This window comes from Brassica oleracea, chromosome C5, assembly GCF_000695525.1.
Source record: "Brassica oleracea var. oleracea cultivar TO1000 chromosome C5, BOL, whole genome shotgun sequence".
NCBI lineage: Eukaryota > Viridiplantae > Streptophyta > Magnoliopsida > Brassicales > Brassicaceae > Brassica > Brassica oleracea.
Window position 1 is genome coordinate 17,786,714 of NC_027752.1, and position 17,590 is coordinate 17,804,303.

The 17,590-nt window shown below is 37.0% G+C and overlaps 1 protein-coding gene and 1 pseudogene across 1 annotated transcript; both read right to left on the reverse strand.

Annotated features, from left to right (window-relative positions):
• Positions 1-3,937: 3,937 nt before the first annotated feature.
• LOC106294385 lies at positions 3,938-10,017 on the reverse strand (annotated as a pseudogene).
• Positions 10,018-10,212: 195 nt separating this feature from the next.
• On the reverse strand, positions 10,213-14,058 carry LOC106343704. The gene is made up of 9 exons (XM_013782992.1): positions 13,511-14,058; positions 13,131-13,361; positions 12,825-13,038; positions 12,627-12,736; positions 12,343-12,542; positions 12,130-12,233; positions 11,032-11,219; positions 10,738-10,937; positions 10,213-10,647 (listed from the first exon to the last, which is right to left on the reverse strand). The coding sequence occupies exons 1-9, from the start codon at positions 13,746-13,748 to the stop codon at positions 10,411-10,413; spliced, it is 1,722 nt and encodes a 573-aa protein (XP_013638446.1). The 5' UTR covers positions 13,749-14,058; the 3' UTR covers positions 10,213-10,410.
• Between the last annotated feature and the right edge of the window lie 3,532 nt (positions 14,059-17,590).

The window sequence follows — 17,590 nt, forward strand, 5'->3', positions numbered from 1 at the left end:
AAAGTATTTTTTTTAATTGTTCGAATATCAAAGAAATCCATAAAATAAATGAATTAAAATGTCTAGTAGTTTCCAATGGAAAATCTATACTATTATTTGCGAAGTAAATTTTCTCGTTCGAACTCTCACAATAAAAATTAAAGTGGTTAATGTCATTGTTACCTTTCATAAAATTTTATATTATAATTTCTATATTATATAATTTTTAAAAGTCATATTAACAACATAAATTTATGTAATACGAGGATACATCAAAGTATAAATTATTTTTAATAAATATTTTGAATAAATGAACAATTATGATAGTTTTTAAATTCATAATGCATTTACTTATAATTATTTGAAAATTATTATGTCCGCACACCTAGTTTTAAAAATATTGAACTTCATTTTTTTAATTTTAATGGAACATAATTTCCATTTGTTATAAAGTATTAGAACTATTTTCGTTCACGGTCTATCGTATATGGTGAAGTCTACGCGTATTATTATTTTTTATATATCCCCTATATATTAACAGAGAAACATTACAAAATTTGAGGTTTTCATGCGTCATCACCATAATAATTTTTTAGAATTTCTAAATAAATAGGTTGGTCCATCTAAATATATAATAAGTTATTTATTAAACTAACAATAAATTAATTATTAATGTTCTTCATTTTTTCCATAAATAAAAAGTATGGAATTTCTTAATGTGGTTAAAGTGTATATGACAATTAATGATTTTGAATAATAAAGATTTGATAAAAATTAGTGTATCTTCTTTCATTTTATTCAATTTTATATTATTAAAATAATTTAAACAACCACATTAATCATATAATAAAAATTTTGATTTTTCCGTATATGTTATATCTTGAATTTTTAAAAATGACTATAAATTACTAAAACTGTTAAAAGTCTCACATGAACAATGATTTAAATTTTTTGTTATGGCAAAATACAAATGATTACAAAATCATATAAGTATGAAATTTCATTTAATAAATATTAAGATTAAAATATATATACATGTATATATTAATATATTTTAAATTAAACTATATACCATATAAAACTACATAAATATTTTAAATTTGCTTTGAACAATTTTTTGATAAAAGCTTTGAACAAATATTGACAACTTAATATTTAAATTTAAATTTTTGTATTAATTTTTTTTATAATTATAAATTATTACAACTATTAAATATCAAAAAATGAAATTTTTTGTTATCAGTGATTTAAAGTTTTTGTTATAAAAAGGTACAAATGATCAAAAAAATAATATGAGTAGAAAAAATTATGAGTTTTTGGAAGCATTCTCGATACCGCAGCTCAAACAATCAACAAAAACAGCATTGATGGTCAAAAGAGTGAACTTGTGGTTAACCATGAAATATGAGAAGATAGCTACGAAAGCTAAATGTGATACAATGATGAGTGTAACTGTTGAAACTAGGAGATAAGCTATATGTATGCATGTAGTTATCAAAGCCAGACCGGGTGATTGTGGTCGAGTGGTAAGGAGACGGGACTGAGACGCCAACACGTTTCAGGTTCGATCTACCTGCTGCGCGAAATTAAGTCACAATTATCCTGGTCACCTAACACGGATATGGGCCTATGCTTTAGGGCCCATTTGAATACCCGGAGAGAGGGTTTATCCGTGGGCTGCACCTCCCCTTGGAGATTAGTCTGGGCCTTTCTATGGGCCTGAGATACTCCAGGTTAATCAAAAAAAAATTATCAAAGCCTATCTGAATAACCGCCATAATTAAAACACAGGTGTTGGAGATTGGCTTAGCACAAACCCAAGAATAAGCTAGGACCAAAATTAGAACTATACCATTGTACTCAATCGTCTAGAAACGCACCTTCACAAAAACGATCATCCACACTTAGAGATCTTCACCATAAATCATCAACGTAGATCGCCTTAGACAACATATTCTCTTCAGAAGAGATCCCTTCTAGATGACCTCAAATCCCGATAAAGAGACCTCGTTTAGTGTTGACATTTAAACATCACAGCTCTGATACCATATTGCAAACTGCAGAAAATTGCAGATTTTCTTCATATTTCTTTTGTTCTGTTTTTGTTCCTGTTCAAAAATAGAAAAACGTTTTTGGACTTGGAAAGCTTTTTTCACTTACTTACATTACACAACATTGGCCACTACATATATAGAGAAAACAGAACACTCTCGATCTTCTCTATGACATACCTTATTTTAGACTTGGACTTAGGAGTACTCTTCATATATAGCCCACACTTTTTGACTTAATACTCAGACAACTGCAACAAGAAAAAACACAAAGACTTTTTCATACCAAAACAACAAGTACCTTGACTTATCACTCTTCTTTTCCCACGTTTTATGTTTTATGGTTTGAGAACAAATAGGCATCATTCAACATTTATACGATCTTTGTTTAGATGACATATTTAGATCTTGTAATCGAGAGTTATTTTGTTTACTCGATTATCAATACGAAAATCTCCAAACCATTTAGACACTAAATACGCTATTTCTTACTGATAAACTATGTGATCAACAACGCGGTCTACTGCGAAAGAAAGGTGTATTCTCGCTTCCATTGTTACTTATGTGCCGGTAGAGATGTTAATATGGGCTCAACCTAACAGGGTTAGGGCTAACACTGCAAACCCATTTGTAACTCTAACCCGTATTTTTTAAACAGGGTTTAAACAGGGTTAGCTCTAATAGAACCAGGGTTTAAATTCTAACCTTTTTATTTTGATTCACACAACTATTATACGATATTTAATAATGTTTTTCACCAAAAAAATTTAAAATCGAGTTTTTTCGCCAAAAACTAAACAACGAAATTTTCCGTCGAAACCGCAAAATCGAGTTTTCAACTAAAACAACAAAATCGAGTTTTCCCTCCAAAAACGCAAAATCGAGTTTTTCGTTAAAACTTCAAAATCGAGTTTTCCAGCCAAAAAAAATCAAAATCTCCAAAACCTCAAAATCGAATTTTCCCATGAAAACGTAAAATTAAGTTTTTCTGGAAAACCCGTAAAACTCAATTTCACGGTTTTGGTGGGAAAACTCGATTTGCCGGTTTTGGAAGGAAAACTCGATATTGCGGTTTCGGCAGAAAACTCGTTTTTGTTGTTTCGGCGGGAAAACGCGATTTTGTAGTTATGCGATTTTGTAGTTTCGGCGGGAAAACTCGATTTGCCGGTTTCGGCGGGAAAACTCGTTTTTTGCGGTTTTGGCGGAAAAACTCGATTTTGCGGTTTTGGCGGGAAAACTCGATTTTGTGATTTTGGTGGATATACTCAAATTAGGTTTTGGCGGAAAAAACACAATTTTTGTTTTTTTACGGAAAAACTTTATTCTTAGTTGTGGAGCAAAAACTCGATTTTGCGATTTTGGGAGGAAAACTTTTGATTTTGATGCTCAACAAATTGGAGGAAAGAATCATATCATATCTTAATTTTTCTAGTTTTATCTTTAAAATTTAAGAACAAAAATAAATGAAATATTTTTTTCAATTAAATGAGCTAACCCTGGTACCAACCATAAACCTTGATTATAATAGGGTTAAAATAGGATCGGGTTAAAATAGCTATGGGGTTATGCCCTAACCCTGTAGTTAACGTCCCTATGTGCCGGTTAAGGTAAAGAGAAGACGAGGGGAAAAGAGATAATTGGAAAGTAGAGAACCAAATCATGTTGCCACCATTGTTGAAGTAAAGACGCATGATGATAGGACCTCTACAGTTTTGTATGGCTAGAATTGTGCAGTTTATGATCACAAGAGCCCTAGCCATTCTTGTCTTCTTGATTCTTCGAAACAATGGTTCTGGTTTCTGTGAGTAATGAAGCTTTATGTATGTAACATGTTACACAACAAAAGCATTTAAAAAAAAAAATTTAACATTATATTCAAAAAAAAGAAAAGAAGCTTTATGTATTGATTTATTTTACATTTATACTTACTTGTACAATTATTGGTTTAATCATACATAATAAAAACGTAAACGACCTTCAAGCAACAGCGGAGACACTAACTGGAAGTGGAGGCAGTTCTGTCTCCTGCAACTGAGTCTTATTGATAATTCTCTTACCGGATTTAAACTCGCCGTAGAAGTAAGAGACAAACCCCCACAGAGAGAGAAGGAGAGCAACACCTTTCTCCACCTGAAACTTCTCCCGGAAACACACGACAGCCAAAACTTCCGTCACCGGAAGCAGAGCACTTATGAGAACACCAGAAGCTAGAGAAGACGCACAGAACACAACCCCTATGGCTCCTAAGAACAACCCTTGATATACTATCCCTGTCATCACAACCAGGTGTAGTAAAACGCAGAGCCTCCTCCTATCTTGAACTCTCTTGCTTCTATTGGTATAACCTACCGAACATATATATCAAAAAGGTGTTACATAATGATTAATTTGCAGGACCGGATATGACATTTAGGGACCATAACATTTTTGGGTTAATCTTAATAAAAAATTAGATAATTTGAGGACACTGCAACTATAGAATCACAACTTCAAGAATCAAAAGACCAAAACTTCAAATAAGAATACTCTCTTATTAATGCTCAAGAAACTTCACAAAACTTAAGCTCTCAAATTACCCACACCTAATGTCACACATTGACATCGGTTTATATAGGAAATATAAAGTCCTAAACTCACATAACATAAGATAATTAGATACTCCTAATTATCAAAGGACTTTCCTATTTCCTAATAAGATAGCTTTATCTTTAAGCTACTCCAAGCTTATCAACATTCTCTCCCTTAAGCTTGAACTTGTATTCACACACATCTTGAACTCCAATGAGTTCTCTCATTTCTTTAAACTTTGTTCTTCCAAGAGACTTGGTAAGAATATCCGCCTTCTGTTCATTACCCGGAACATGTTCGACTTCCACTTGCTCCTTTTCAACGCATTCTCTTATAAAATGAAACCGTCTATGTATATGTTTACTCCGGCCATGAAACACAGGATTCTTTGTGAGAGCAATTGCAGACTTGTTGTCAACTTTGATAACCACTTGCTTGCTCTTACTGCCGACGGTTTCACTTAGGAGTTCTTGGAGCTATATAGCTTGTTTAGCTGCCTCAGTTGCTGCCATAAACTCAGCTTCGCATGAAGACAGCGCCACTATCTCCTGTTTTGTAGAGCACCACGTGATTGGACTCCTTCCAAGATAAAATATGTGACCACATGTGCTCTTACCATCGTCTATGTCGACGTTATGCGAGCTGTCACTATAGCCTACCAGTTCCACTTCTTCACCGCGTGAATAGCACAAACCGAGAGAGGTATTTCCGCGTAGATACCTAAGGATTTGCTTCAAAGCCGCTCCATGTGATTCCTTAGGCTCCTGCATGTATCTGCTGAGCACTCCAACGCTAAATGACAGGTCGGGACGAGTATGAAGTAAATACCGAAGGCATCCAATGCCTCTGCGATACGCCTTTTCATCGATCTTTCCTTCCTCTGGTGCCTTTGAGAATTGTGCATTCATCTCCATAGGCACATGAGTTGAGTTACACGAACTCATACCAGTTTCCTCAAGGATTTTGCAGGCGTACCTATCTTGTTTAGAACTTCTATCCCCAAGTAATATGTTAATTTGCCAAGATCACTCATCTCAAACTTCATCGCCATCTCTCGCTTGAATTCAAGTATAGCTCTAAGAGAAGATCCTGTAACAAGTAGATCATCTACGTAAACCACCACAATGAGAAGCTCTTGCTGCGTTTCCTTTCGGTAAAGGGATGGTTCATTGGAACATCTCTGGAAGCTTAGACCACGTAGTATCTGATTCAGTTTTATGTTCCATGCTCTAGGAGCTTGACGCAACCCATAAAGGGCCCTTTTAAGCTTATACACCTTATGCTCTTCACCGGATACAACAAAGCCCTCAGGTTGACTTACGAATACTTCTTCTTTGAGTTCCCCGTGAAGAAACGCCGTCTTGACGTCGAGATGGTGTACTTCCCAGCCTTGTGATCCTGCTAAGGCAATGATCAACCTAATAGTCTCAATACGTCCTACCGGGGCAAACACTTCATCATAGTCTACACCATGTCTTTGGACATATCCTTTAGCTACCAATCTAGCCTTATACTTGTTAATGGTTCCATCAGCATTGCGTTTTACTTTGAAAACCCATTTTAAACCTATAGGTTTAACTCCTGCGGGTAACTCGACGAGATCCCACGTCTGGTTCTTTTCCATAGAACAGATTTCATCCTTACAAGCTTCAATCCAAACCTTTAGTTCTTTGGCCTCATTAAAATCCCACGGTTCATCGTTGAGGACCATCAATAGCTGCTCGCTTTCAACTTTGGCTAATAGAACGTAATCATCGAGATAGGATGGCTTTGCAGAGATCCTCGTTGATCTCCTTGGTTGCGTTTGAACATCATCTTCTTCATTATCAAAGTCATTCTCGGCTTCGATATTCTCGTCATCATCACTCTCATTCTCGCTTACTTCAATTGTTGCCTCTCCTTCTATAGTCCTGTCGGTTAGACGTCGCAAGTTCATCTCGAATTCCTCACGTTCACTCTCCTTTGCTTTCCCTTTATCATTCCATCTCCATTCCTTTTCTTCATCGAACACAACGTCGCGACTTACAATAATTCGTTTGCTATCTGGGTCGATGAGACGATATGCCTTTGACCCTGGTTCGATCCCAAGGTGAACCAGGATACGTGATCTGTCATCCAATTTCTTTCTACCGACTGTGTCCGTTTTAGCATAACACACACATCCGTACACTTTTAAGTGCGAGAGATTCGGTTTTCGCAGCTTCAATGCTCCATATGGAGTACTTCCCTCCAACGACCTTGTAGCTACACTATTTATGAGATAGGTAGTGTGTCTTATTGTTTCTCCCCACAGGAAGTTTGGCATGTTCATATGTTTTAACATACTCCTTGTCATCTCTAACAAAGTTTGATTACGCCGTTCCACTACCCCATTCTGTTGTGGCGTGTATGGTGCTGTGAGTTGTCGCTTGATGCCGTGTTTATCACAGAAGCTTTTGGAATTCGAGAGAGACAAACTCACCTCCCCTATCTGTTCGAAGAGTTTTCAACTCTGTTTGAGTTTCTTGTTCGGCAAGTAATTTGAACCGCTTAAATTTTTCAAATGTTTCGCTCTTCTCCTTTAGTAGCACTGTCCACATGTACCGTGAGTGATCATCAATGAGCACGAAGATATACCTTTTGTGTGTTGGTGTTGGAGGTGTGATGGGTCCGCAAAGATCCGCATGTACGAGCTCAAGAGGTTTAGCGGCTCTATAAGGTGTTGCTTGAGGAAACGGTTTCCTAGTTTGCTTTCCTTTCAAGCACGAAACGCATGTTTCTGAGATGCGGTTGTCATTAGATACACCGACGACTATGTCCTTCTTAACCATCATCTTTATTGTATCTCGACTGATATGACCCAGTCTTGCGTGCCACAAGGAAGAGTTTGACGTGCCTTTGATCTGAAGGCATCGTAAGGCGTCAACTTGTAGTGAGACCTTGTAAAGCCGGTTCTTTGCTCGCGTCGTATGAATCATCAACGTACCACTCTTGTCAAATAGCATCAACATATCACCTTTCATTCTTACTTCACAGCCTACCTCTGTTGCTTGCCCCAAACTGACTATATTACTCCGTAATGCAGGTATATAATACACATTGTTGAGGTTCCTTTTCTCTCCTCCTTTGATTATGAAACGAACTGATCCTTTTTCCAAGATATTAACCCTTGAATCATCTCCAAATCGTACTTGGCCGGTAATGGTATCATCAAGTTCGTAAAAAAATGAGCGATTGCCACTCATGTGATTGCTGGCGCCATTGTCAAGATACCATGTATCTTTAGAGTCTGATTCGGTCTCAAACTGGTTAGGATTCAAGTTCCTTTCATTCAAGAAAACAATTTCATTCATCATTAAGGCATCGGCTTCAGTCGTATCTTCTTCCTTTTTTTCAATTGTTTCCTGAAATTTTAACTTCAGGTCTGGACAGTCCTGAAAGTAGTGTCCAAGTTTATCACACCGAAAACATGTAATATGAGAAGCATCTCCTCCACGACCTTGTTTGTAAGCTTCTCGTTGTTGCTGAAACCCTCCATAGCATCCACGGCCTCGACCTCTCCAGTTAGAACGACCTCGACCACGACCGCGGTAATTTGAACTGTTAGGACCTTCTTGACTCGATGAATCCGTATTAGCATACATCAACTTCCCGGAATCACCCTGCGAGTCTTCTTCTTCCTCCTCAGTAACTCTCTCTTCGTATGCCTTTAATCTACCAACAATATCCTCGAAGCTTGTAATATTGAGATCAAGAACTTGCTCTAGAGAAGCAACTATATGTATATATTTTTTTCTTGGCAAGCTTTTTAAGAATTTTTTCACAAGCTTTGGTTCTTCAATTGTTTCTCCCAATGATGCTGATTTTGAGGTTATCTCTGATATCTTTCCAACAAACGTATCGATTGTATCTCCATCTTTCATCTTGATTCTATCAAATTCGGCCATCAAGGTTTGCAACCTTGCTTCACGCACACGCTCAGCTCCAACATGACGCGCTTTTATAGCGTCCCAAACAGACTTCGCAGTGTCAAGATCACCTACTTGTAAGGTTAACGCCTCTGGTATCGATTGAAATAGAAGCGCAGTCGCCATGTTATTTTTCTTCTCATCTTTTACTCCCGGCTCGATTGCTTCCCATACTTCACTTACCTTTAATGCTATCTTCATTCTCATAGCCCAGACGGTGTAGTTTGAGGATGTTAACATAAGAAACTTTATGGAGGCAGGCCCCTTGTCCTTGTGCAATACGACTTCATCTTTGTCATCTCCCATGGTTGTTGTTATTTTGAGGTTTGCTCTGATACCAAATATAGAATCACAACTTCAAGAATCAAAAGACCAAAACTTCAAATAAGAATACTCTCTTATTAATGCTCAAGAAACTTCACAAAACTTAAGCTCTCAAATCACCCACACCTAATGTCACACATTGACATCGGTTTATATAGGAAATATAAAGTCCTAAACTCACATAACATAAGATAATTAGATACTCCTAATTATCAAAGGACTTTCCTATTTCCTAATAAGATAGCTTTATCTTTAAGCTACTCCAAGCTTATCAACAGCAACTATGTATAATTATTATTAAAAATTTGGGATCAAGACAGAATGTTTCATTCGGATATTTGAATATACTATAAAGATCAGATTCTTTGTTTACCTTGAAGTCGCCTTCTACAAGCATTCCAAAGATACAGAAGCAAGAAGCAGCGAGACACATGACCAACTGCATCTCTAACACAAGTGTGAAAGTGATTTCTTGTCGAACTTTCTTGTAAGTAAGCTCAACGAACGGTAATATAAAAGCGTAAAGAACAGCTGCAGTGAGAGTCACCAAGAACCCAACCACATACTCCTTGTGGCTCACGTCAGCCGGCCTGTCTCCGTCGCCGCCACGTAAGGCCAGGATTCCCGTGCCGGCCGTTAACAAAACGACGGCGTTTATAGAAAAAGGAGTGAACGTTTGCTTGACCATGAAGAAAGAGAAGATAGCATTGAACCCTAACTGTGTCCCGACGATGAGTGATGTTGTGGAAACTGGCAGATAAGCTAACCCATATGCGAAACAGTAGTTGTCAAGTCCTATGAGCAACCCTATGACGATAGAGGCCATGAACATTGGAGTTTCCATGAGGACAATCTCTGTTTTTTCTATATTTTCAGAGTTATTGCGGTTTCTGCGGCGGAGGAAGGAGAGAACGAGAGGGATGAAGATGACTGGGCATCCTGCGGTTGAGATAAAGCTCATGAACCATATTCGTTCTCCCCCGTTGTTGTAGTAGAGACGAGTTAGCAAAGGACCTCCACATGTTCCTATAGCCAAGATCATGCAGATTAAGACAAGCAGACCGTTCTTCATCTTCTTGCTAGCTTTTCTTGTCTCAAAAGCAAACGGTCAAAGACACAGACATTACATGCGTCTTTTATGTGTTTTGTTTGTTTTTAGGTTTAAATTGGGTGAAGCATTGTTACGTAGCAGCTTCAAAACGCTATATGCATGGTCCTTTCATCGTGATAAAAACGAGACGTGTTCAACACGTTGTGATGTGCACACATTAAGTATGACAAAACAAAGATTTTGACAACACTACTAGGATGGTCTCTCAGACAATTTTTAACTTTCTTCGAAAAAAATTGAAACTATGATTTATTATCAAAGTACAAAATGTCCGTGTAAATATTATATACATTAAAAATTGATTTTTGAATCCTTATAATCAATAGATAAACAACAAAAAGAAGGAATATTACTGTGTGGTAAAATTTGGATGTGTAGTTGGTGATGAGAGTGCTTTGTTTTCTTTCTTTCAGTCTTTAGGTGAATCTGGTCATAGTACAGGCAGATTAGCTTTCCTGTTACCTCTTGGACTAGACCGTCTGCCTCTTCCACGCCTTCTAGGCGGCCTCGTGCCGCCCGCTCTCCCACTTGGGACTTTTCTAGGCAAGTCGCTGCTGATTAAAACAGGTGTAGCAGGCAGTGGAGCCGGCGGTGGTGGCGGAGGAGAAAGATTAGGCACTGGAGGTTTTCGCCTTGCGATTCTCTCTTGTTCTGCTCGATGATATCTCTGCATTTTCATTGCTTGATAAAGTCAGGATTCTCTTTACTACTTTAGCTTAAGTGCCAAGTCAGCATGAAAAAAGAAGAGATCAATCACCTGAACTACAAAGTTGCGTCTCTCGCAGTCAAGGAACATGCTTACTGTCCAGTTTGCTTTTGCAGCAATCTTGTCTCTTACAGTTGAGAAACTGATTTGATCTCTGGAAGTGAATCGGTCTACTTCGTTGAACCAAAGACAAGTGAAGAGGTTGCTGATGGGGACATGCTCTCTTAAAATGACACACCCCTCAGGCACATCTGTATAGCCCCGACCACAACATTGTGTATACATTAAACTTTTTGATGCTTTTAAGCAGATTGTTAGAAGAAAAAATGAGCCACGGAGACGTACCGCTTGTGATTGGGAGCTTTGCAACCGAGTAAGGGGTTAACCCTTCTTTCTTGTAGAACTCCACCTGAAAGTCGATAGAGGCGTTGTCATATTTACCAGCAGCTTTATTTGCTTCAGCCTCCACGAAGACATCAAACCGTCTATAATGTCTAGAGATTGCAAAAGTAGCGTTTTTTCTCCACAAGAACCTGATGGAAAAGAGAGGTCAGTCTCAGATTGCTGGGGTCTGGATATTGAATCACTAAGGGCAAATCTCCAAAATAGCACAATTCTAAGTTTATGTCACAAAAATAGCCCTCAAAAACTAAAATGACCAAAATAGCATTTTATTTTTTGAAAAATTTAAATTTTTTTTATTTTTCAAAATTCGAAATCTTATCCCAAAACCCCACTCCCCAACTTTAAACCCTAAAACCTAAAACCTAAACTCTAAACCGTAAACCCTAAACCCTAAACCCTAAACCCTAAATCCTAAACTCTAAACCCCACCCCTAAACTCTAAACCCTAAACCCTAACCCCTAAATCCTAAACCCCACCCCTTAACCCTAAACCCTAAACCCTAAACCCTAAATCCTAAACTCTAAACCCCACCCCTAAACTCTAAACCCTAAACCCTAACCCCTAAATCCTAAACCCCACCCCTTAACTCTAAACCCTAAACCCCACCCCTAAACTCTAAACCCTAAACCCTAAACCCTAAACCCTAAATCCTAAACTCTAGACCCCACCCCTAAACTCTAAACCCTAAACCCTAAACCCTAAACCCTAAACCCCACCACTTAACTCTAAACCCTAATGTCTAAATTTATTTACCATTGGGGTATAAGTGTATATTTATCTCTTTTGATAAAACATTAAGTGCTATTTTGGTCATTTTTATTCTTAGAGGCTATATTTGTGACAAAAACTTTTTTTAGTGTTATCCTAGTCATTTTCTCAATCACTAAAGCTAAGGTCTTCTAAACTAAAAGATTGAAACTACTGAACATGTTAAAGGTAATGGAACTGGAATATTAAGCACAGCTAGCATTTGTATGTTCTAGCAAATTTCTACCGTAAGTACTCAAAAGATAAAAAAAAAATATGATAGGGTTTACCTTTCAAGAATTTGATATGGATCAACGACAAGCTCAAGTTTTCCATCAATCCATAAAGAATAGCGAGCATTTGGAAACAGCCTATGGACAAGAAGCTTCGGCACCTACAAAGAGACCAAGGTATCAGCTTATAAGTCCCTTATATGATCTCTCTCTCTCTTTCTCTCTTATCTTTCGTCCATCAAAACAGGATAAGAGATGTGTATAATTTACCTTTCCATTGCGCCTTCCATCTAAATAAGGGAGATTATGCACAACAACAACTCTCCATATCCCTACTTTCTTGTTGCCGTTAAGGCCTCGCTCTCTCTTCAAAATTGTTTCAGTTCCTTCATCAACAAACATGTAGAAGCAAACTGTTTCCTCCGAATGTTTACTGATATTTTTGGGAGCTTTTACATCATCAAACGCATCTGGAAAGGAGAAAGATCCTTCATCAGAAACACACAAAAACTGGCAACACGAAATAAGATAAGTATCACACGAAGCAGCAGTACCAAATACAGCAGAAGCAACAACAATCCCACGGCACTGCTGCATTTCAAGAAGATCAGCCTCATCAATGTCAAAACCTGTGTTCCGACCAGGTTGAGGTCCTTTGACAAACCTGATTAGACAGATCATCGTTGATTTACTAAGATGATGAGACAAAATAAAAAAAAGACAAAGCAAGAGCAGAAAGATAAGTAGCTTACCCACAATGTATGTTCATTGTTTCTTTAAAATCAAAAGAATGATTCCTATGTTTCAAAGTAGGATAACCACCAAAATCTGAGCCTCCAAATTCTGTATCTGTGTTGAGTGGGTCTTCGTGTATATACGTTAAGTTCTTAAGAAGAGGGGAAAAGGACGGAGCATCCGGCATCAAGGAAATCGCCTCTTGTACTGGAAGGTAACATACCGGGCATGCTGAAAACAAAAAAAAAAAACCAAAAAGTTGCTTATAAAACGTGTCTAGGATCGTAAAATCTAAGAAAAGAAAAAAAGAACTCAAGACTTACGGCGAGGTCCGCTTCTTTTTCTGTCAGCAGGTGGGGGAGGTAAGGTGAAAGTGTGACAAGGATGTCGTTGAGGAAGCGTATAGCCAAGAAAATGTATAGGAGGAGGGGAGAGTATGACATTTGTGCCTAGAATGTTGACGTTTTGATCTTGGTTTGTTGGTAACAAGATAGAATGAGAAGTGCCATTGAAATGAAGACTAGGAGGAACTTGAACTTCCTGGCCATCTTCACCTGATTACAATGATTGTTCATAAACCTTAAATCAAAATCCACCAGAGCTCTAAGAAGCATTACAATTCTAAACTACATTGGTACAAAGCATACTCCACTTGTCTAAGACCAATACAGAATTCCAATTTAGAAACTCAAAAAGGAGTAACCTTTGCCGGCGTAAAGGACGCGGAGGAAGACGACGGCGGAGATTAAGAAGAGGAGCAACATGCCCACCTTCTTACGACCAGCGAATTTGCAGATCCAATGTACAAAGCCTTCCCTCTCCTTGTGCATCTTAGATGGTTTGGTACGATTCGTCGTCGTGTGGATAGGCAAAACGACGGCGTACAGACCCGTCTTGTCCAAGGAACCGTAGCTACTGGATCGGACGCCCAATCCAGTCATCTCTTCTTCCCCCTCCTTAGCTCATTCTCTCAAATCTTCCCAAACACGAAAGCACTCAAAAACTCTGTTTCAGATCAAAGAGTATTGATAAAAGCTCAGCTTTACTCTACAATTGCAATCTCATCTACACAAAAATCCAGCTCAGACAGATTCGAATCCAACTGTGCCACACGGATCAATGAGAGGAATATATCAAAAATCGGCAAGGGTTTGTCATTGGTGGATGGGGGTTTTGATTCCTTATATGTTTTTCAAATTCAGGATGGGAATCTCCGACCAAACACACACACACACACAAACAAAAGGAAAATACATTATTCCGCCTGAAATAAATAAATAAATAAATAAAAGGCAAATTCATAATAAATCTTCTTCTTCTATCCAATTTTTGTCTGTGTAATATTTGTGTTTATAATTTAATGCACTACGATAATAATCTCTTAAGCTTTATCTTAAAAATAAATAAAAGAAAGACAGGATTGTATTCCAATATAAGTGATGTTTAAAAGTTCGTACAATCCGATTAAATAATTATTAATTTATTCTATTTATTTCATTTTATAAAAAAAGAATATTAACTATAACTTTTTGTCTGTGTAGCTAATTATGTTTATAATTTACTCCATTTGCTTAATAATCCTTATAACTTTATCTTAAAAATATAAAAGAAAGACAAGATTGTGTTCCAATATAAGTGATGTTTAAAACTTTGTACAAACCGATTAAGGAATTATTAAATTTATTAAATCATACTACATATTACGAACAGTTATGCACACCAAATAGTATTAACTTTTACATATAAATCTTGAAAATATCACTTATTTTGAAAAAAAAAAATTCTTAAAACATAACCTAAGGTAAAGCAAAGAGAACATATTTGTATGTATTTAAATAAATAAACTGTTAGATTTGGGTAAAAACTAAACCTGCATATTGATTATTTTTACTACAATATATATGTAAGAATTTGATTAAAAATTAAGTTTTACTCCCTGTCTTTCTGTGAAATTTAAAATTATATTCACTACAAGAAAACGAAACTTTAACAGGGAAAAATAACGAGGAAAAAAAGTCCTCGTAAATTTACATCCTATTTACGAGGAAAAAATAAATCACTGTAATATCGTCGTAAATTAACGACAACAAAGTTTCGTCGTAAAACCGACGCAACGTAACGTAATTTTTACGAGTAACGAGAACTTTACGACGAAATAATTAACGTCTATTTAGTGTCGAAATCTCGAGTGCGCCAACTTTTTAGTTTTAAACACGTTTTTTGTTTCGGCTAGCTAATTATATTTCCTCGTACATTCGTAGTAAATTTGACCTACCAGTTTCGAAAATTTCTTATAAATATGGCGTTTGTGTTTCATTTGAAACACACCAAAAATCAAAAAAAAAAAAACTCAAAACGTGAAAGAAAAAAAAATGTCGGGTGGTGGGAATATATTCGAGTTGCGGAGGTGGATGTATACGCACAGAGATATTAACGGGAGCGTGACGAAAGAATATCTCGAAAGGCTGGAGACATTTATACATCAAGCCGATTCTACACCGATCGCCCATGAAAACGGTAAGATGTTTTGTCCTTGTCGAAAATGCAACAATTCAAAATTGGCAACTCGTGAAAATGTATGGAAGCATTTAATAAATAGAGGTTTTACGCCACATTACTATATCTGGTTTCAACATGGAGAATGTTATAATTATAGGAATGAAGCTAGTAGTAGTAATAGCAATTAGAACCGGTTGATCATCATTTGCATAATGAACATAGTTACCATCAGGAGGAGATGGTAGATTATGATAGGGTTCATGATATGGTAGCTGATGCATTTGTAGCTCATGATGAAGTTGAAGAACCTAACATAGATGCAAAAAAGTTTAATGAAATGTTAGATGCTGCAAATCAGCCAATTTACAGTGGTTGTAGAGAAGGTCTCTCTAAATTGTCGTTGGCTGCTAGAATGATGAATATTAAAACTGATCACAATCTACTTGAAAGTTGCATAGATGCATGGGCTGTTTAAAGAGTATTTGCCGGAAGACAATGTGTCTGCTGATTCTTATTATGAGATTCAGAAACTGATTTATAGTATTGGGTTGCCGTCGGAGATGATAGACGTTTGCATCGACAATTGCATGATCTATTGGGGAGATAATGAGAAGTTAGAAGAATGTCAATTATGCAAAAAACCACGATTCAAACCGCAAGAACGAGGACATAATAGGGTACCGTACCAAAGAATGTGGTACCTACCAATTACAGACAGATTGAAAAGATTGTATCAATCTGAGAAGACTGCTGGAGAGATGAGATGGCATGCGGAGCATACTCAGACGGATGGTGAGATGACTCATCCATCAAATGCAAGAGCCTTGAAATATTTTAACAAAGTACATCCAGAATTCGCTAGCAATAGCCGGAATGTGTATCTTGGATTATGCACAGATAGATTTAGTCCATTTGGAATGTTAGGGAGACAATATTCATTGTGGCCAGTCTTTCTTACGCCATACAACTTGCCACTGGAGATGTGCATGCAACGGGAGTTTCTATTTTTGACCATATTAATACCTGGTCCGAAACATCCAAAAAGGTCTTTGGATGTTTTTCTACTACCACTGATAAAAGACTTGAAAGATTTGTGGTCAACAGGGGTGAGGACGTATGATTGCTCAATGAAGATGAATTTTACGATGCGAGCGATGCTTTTGTGGACCATAAGTGACTTTCCTGCCTATGGGATGTTGTCTGGATGGACTACACATGGGAGATTATCTTGTCCATATTGTAATGTAATGATAGATGCGTTTCAACTGAAGAATGGTAGGAAGACAAGTTGGTTCGATTGTCACTGTCGATTTCTTCCCATTAGCCATCTGTACCGAAGAAACAAGAAATTGTTTAGGCACAAAAGGGTTGTGAGAGACACTCCTCCTCCATATTTAACTGGAAAAGAAATTGAAGCGCAAATCGATTACTACGAAGCTCAAGAAACAGTTTGATGTGGTGGTAATTGGCATGTTTCCGGTAACATGCCTGATTTTTATGGAGTCAACACAACTGGCACAAGAAGAGTATATTTTGGGAGTATTGGAAGGATCTTCTTTTGCGCCACAACCTCGATATTTGATTATATTTTTGTTTTTGTAAAAAAGAAAGAATCGAAGCAAATTTGTAGCTAATTTACGTCTAATTAACGAGAAAACTGAAAATTGTTACCGAAGAATTTACCATGAAAGACACGCAGATTCGTCGTAAATGTACGTGTAAATAACGACGAAAGTGAGCGTCTACTTTACGAGGAAACAAATTACGTGTACTTTACGAGGAAACAAATTATGTATACTTTACAAGGTAATAATTTACGTGTACTTTACGAGGAAATGATTTACGTGGCTGTCACGAGGAAACAATTTACGTGTCTTTTACGAGGAAATAGTTTACGTGGCTTTTACGAGGAAATTGTTGAAGCCACTTTACGACGAAATCTTTCCTCGTAAATTTACGACGAATTAGCGAGGAAATTTACGCTACGACAAACGTTTAACGACGAAATGGATTTCGTAGTTATTTCGTCGTAAACCCGATTTTACGACGAATTAACTATGAAAACCGTCGTCGTTATAATTGTGTTTTCTTGTAGTGCTTAAACGGTTAAAAAGAACATAGACTCAATTGTTACCAATGGGCTAGGGAAAAGGGTAGACCAACATTATTTTGATGAGAACTGATTTTGACTTGAATTTGATAGTTCATATAGTTTATTTGAAATAATTGTTAGTTTAAAATAAAATAGGTACGGTAACAAAGTTCATGTAGAAAAAACACGACA

Coding starts and splice junctions, on each gene's coding strand:
- LOC106343704 (XM_013782992.1), bottom strand. CDS start 13,748: ATGACTGGATTGGGCGTCCGATCCAGTAGCTACGGTTCCTTGGACAAG. Junction 12,737..12,824: donor ACAATGAACATACATTGTGG/GTAAGCTACTTA, acceptor CTGTCTAATCAG/GTTTGTCAAAGGACCTCAAC. Junction 10,648..10,737: donor GACGCAACTTTGTAGTTCAG/GTGATTGATCTC, acceptor ATGAAAATGCAG/AGATATCATCGAGCAGAACA.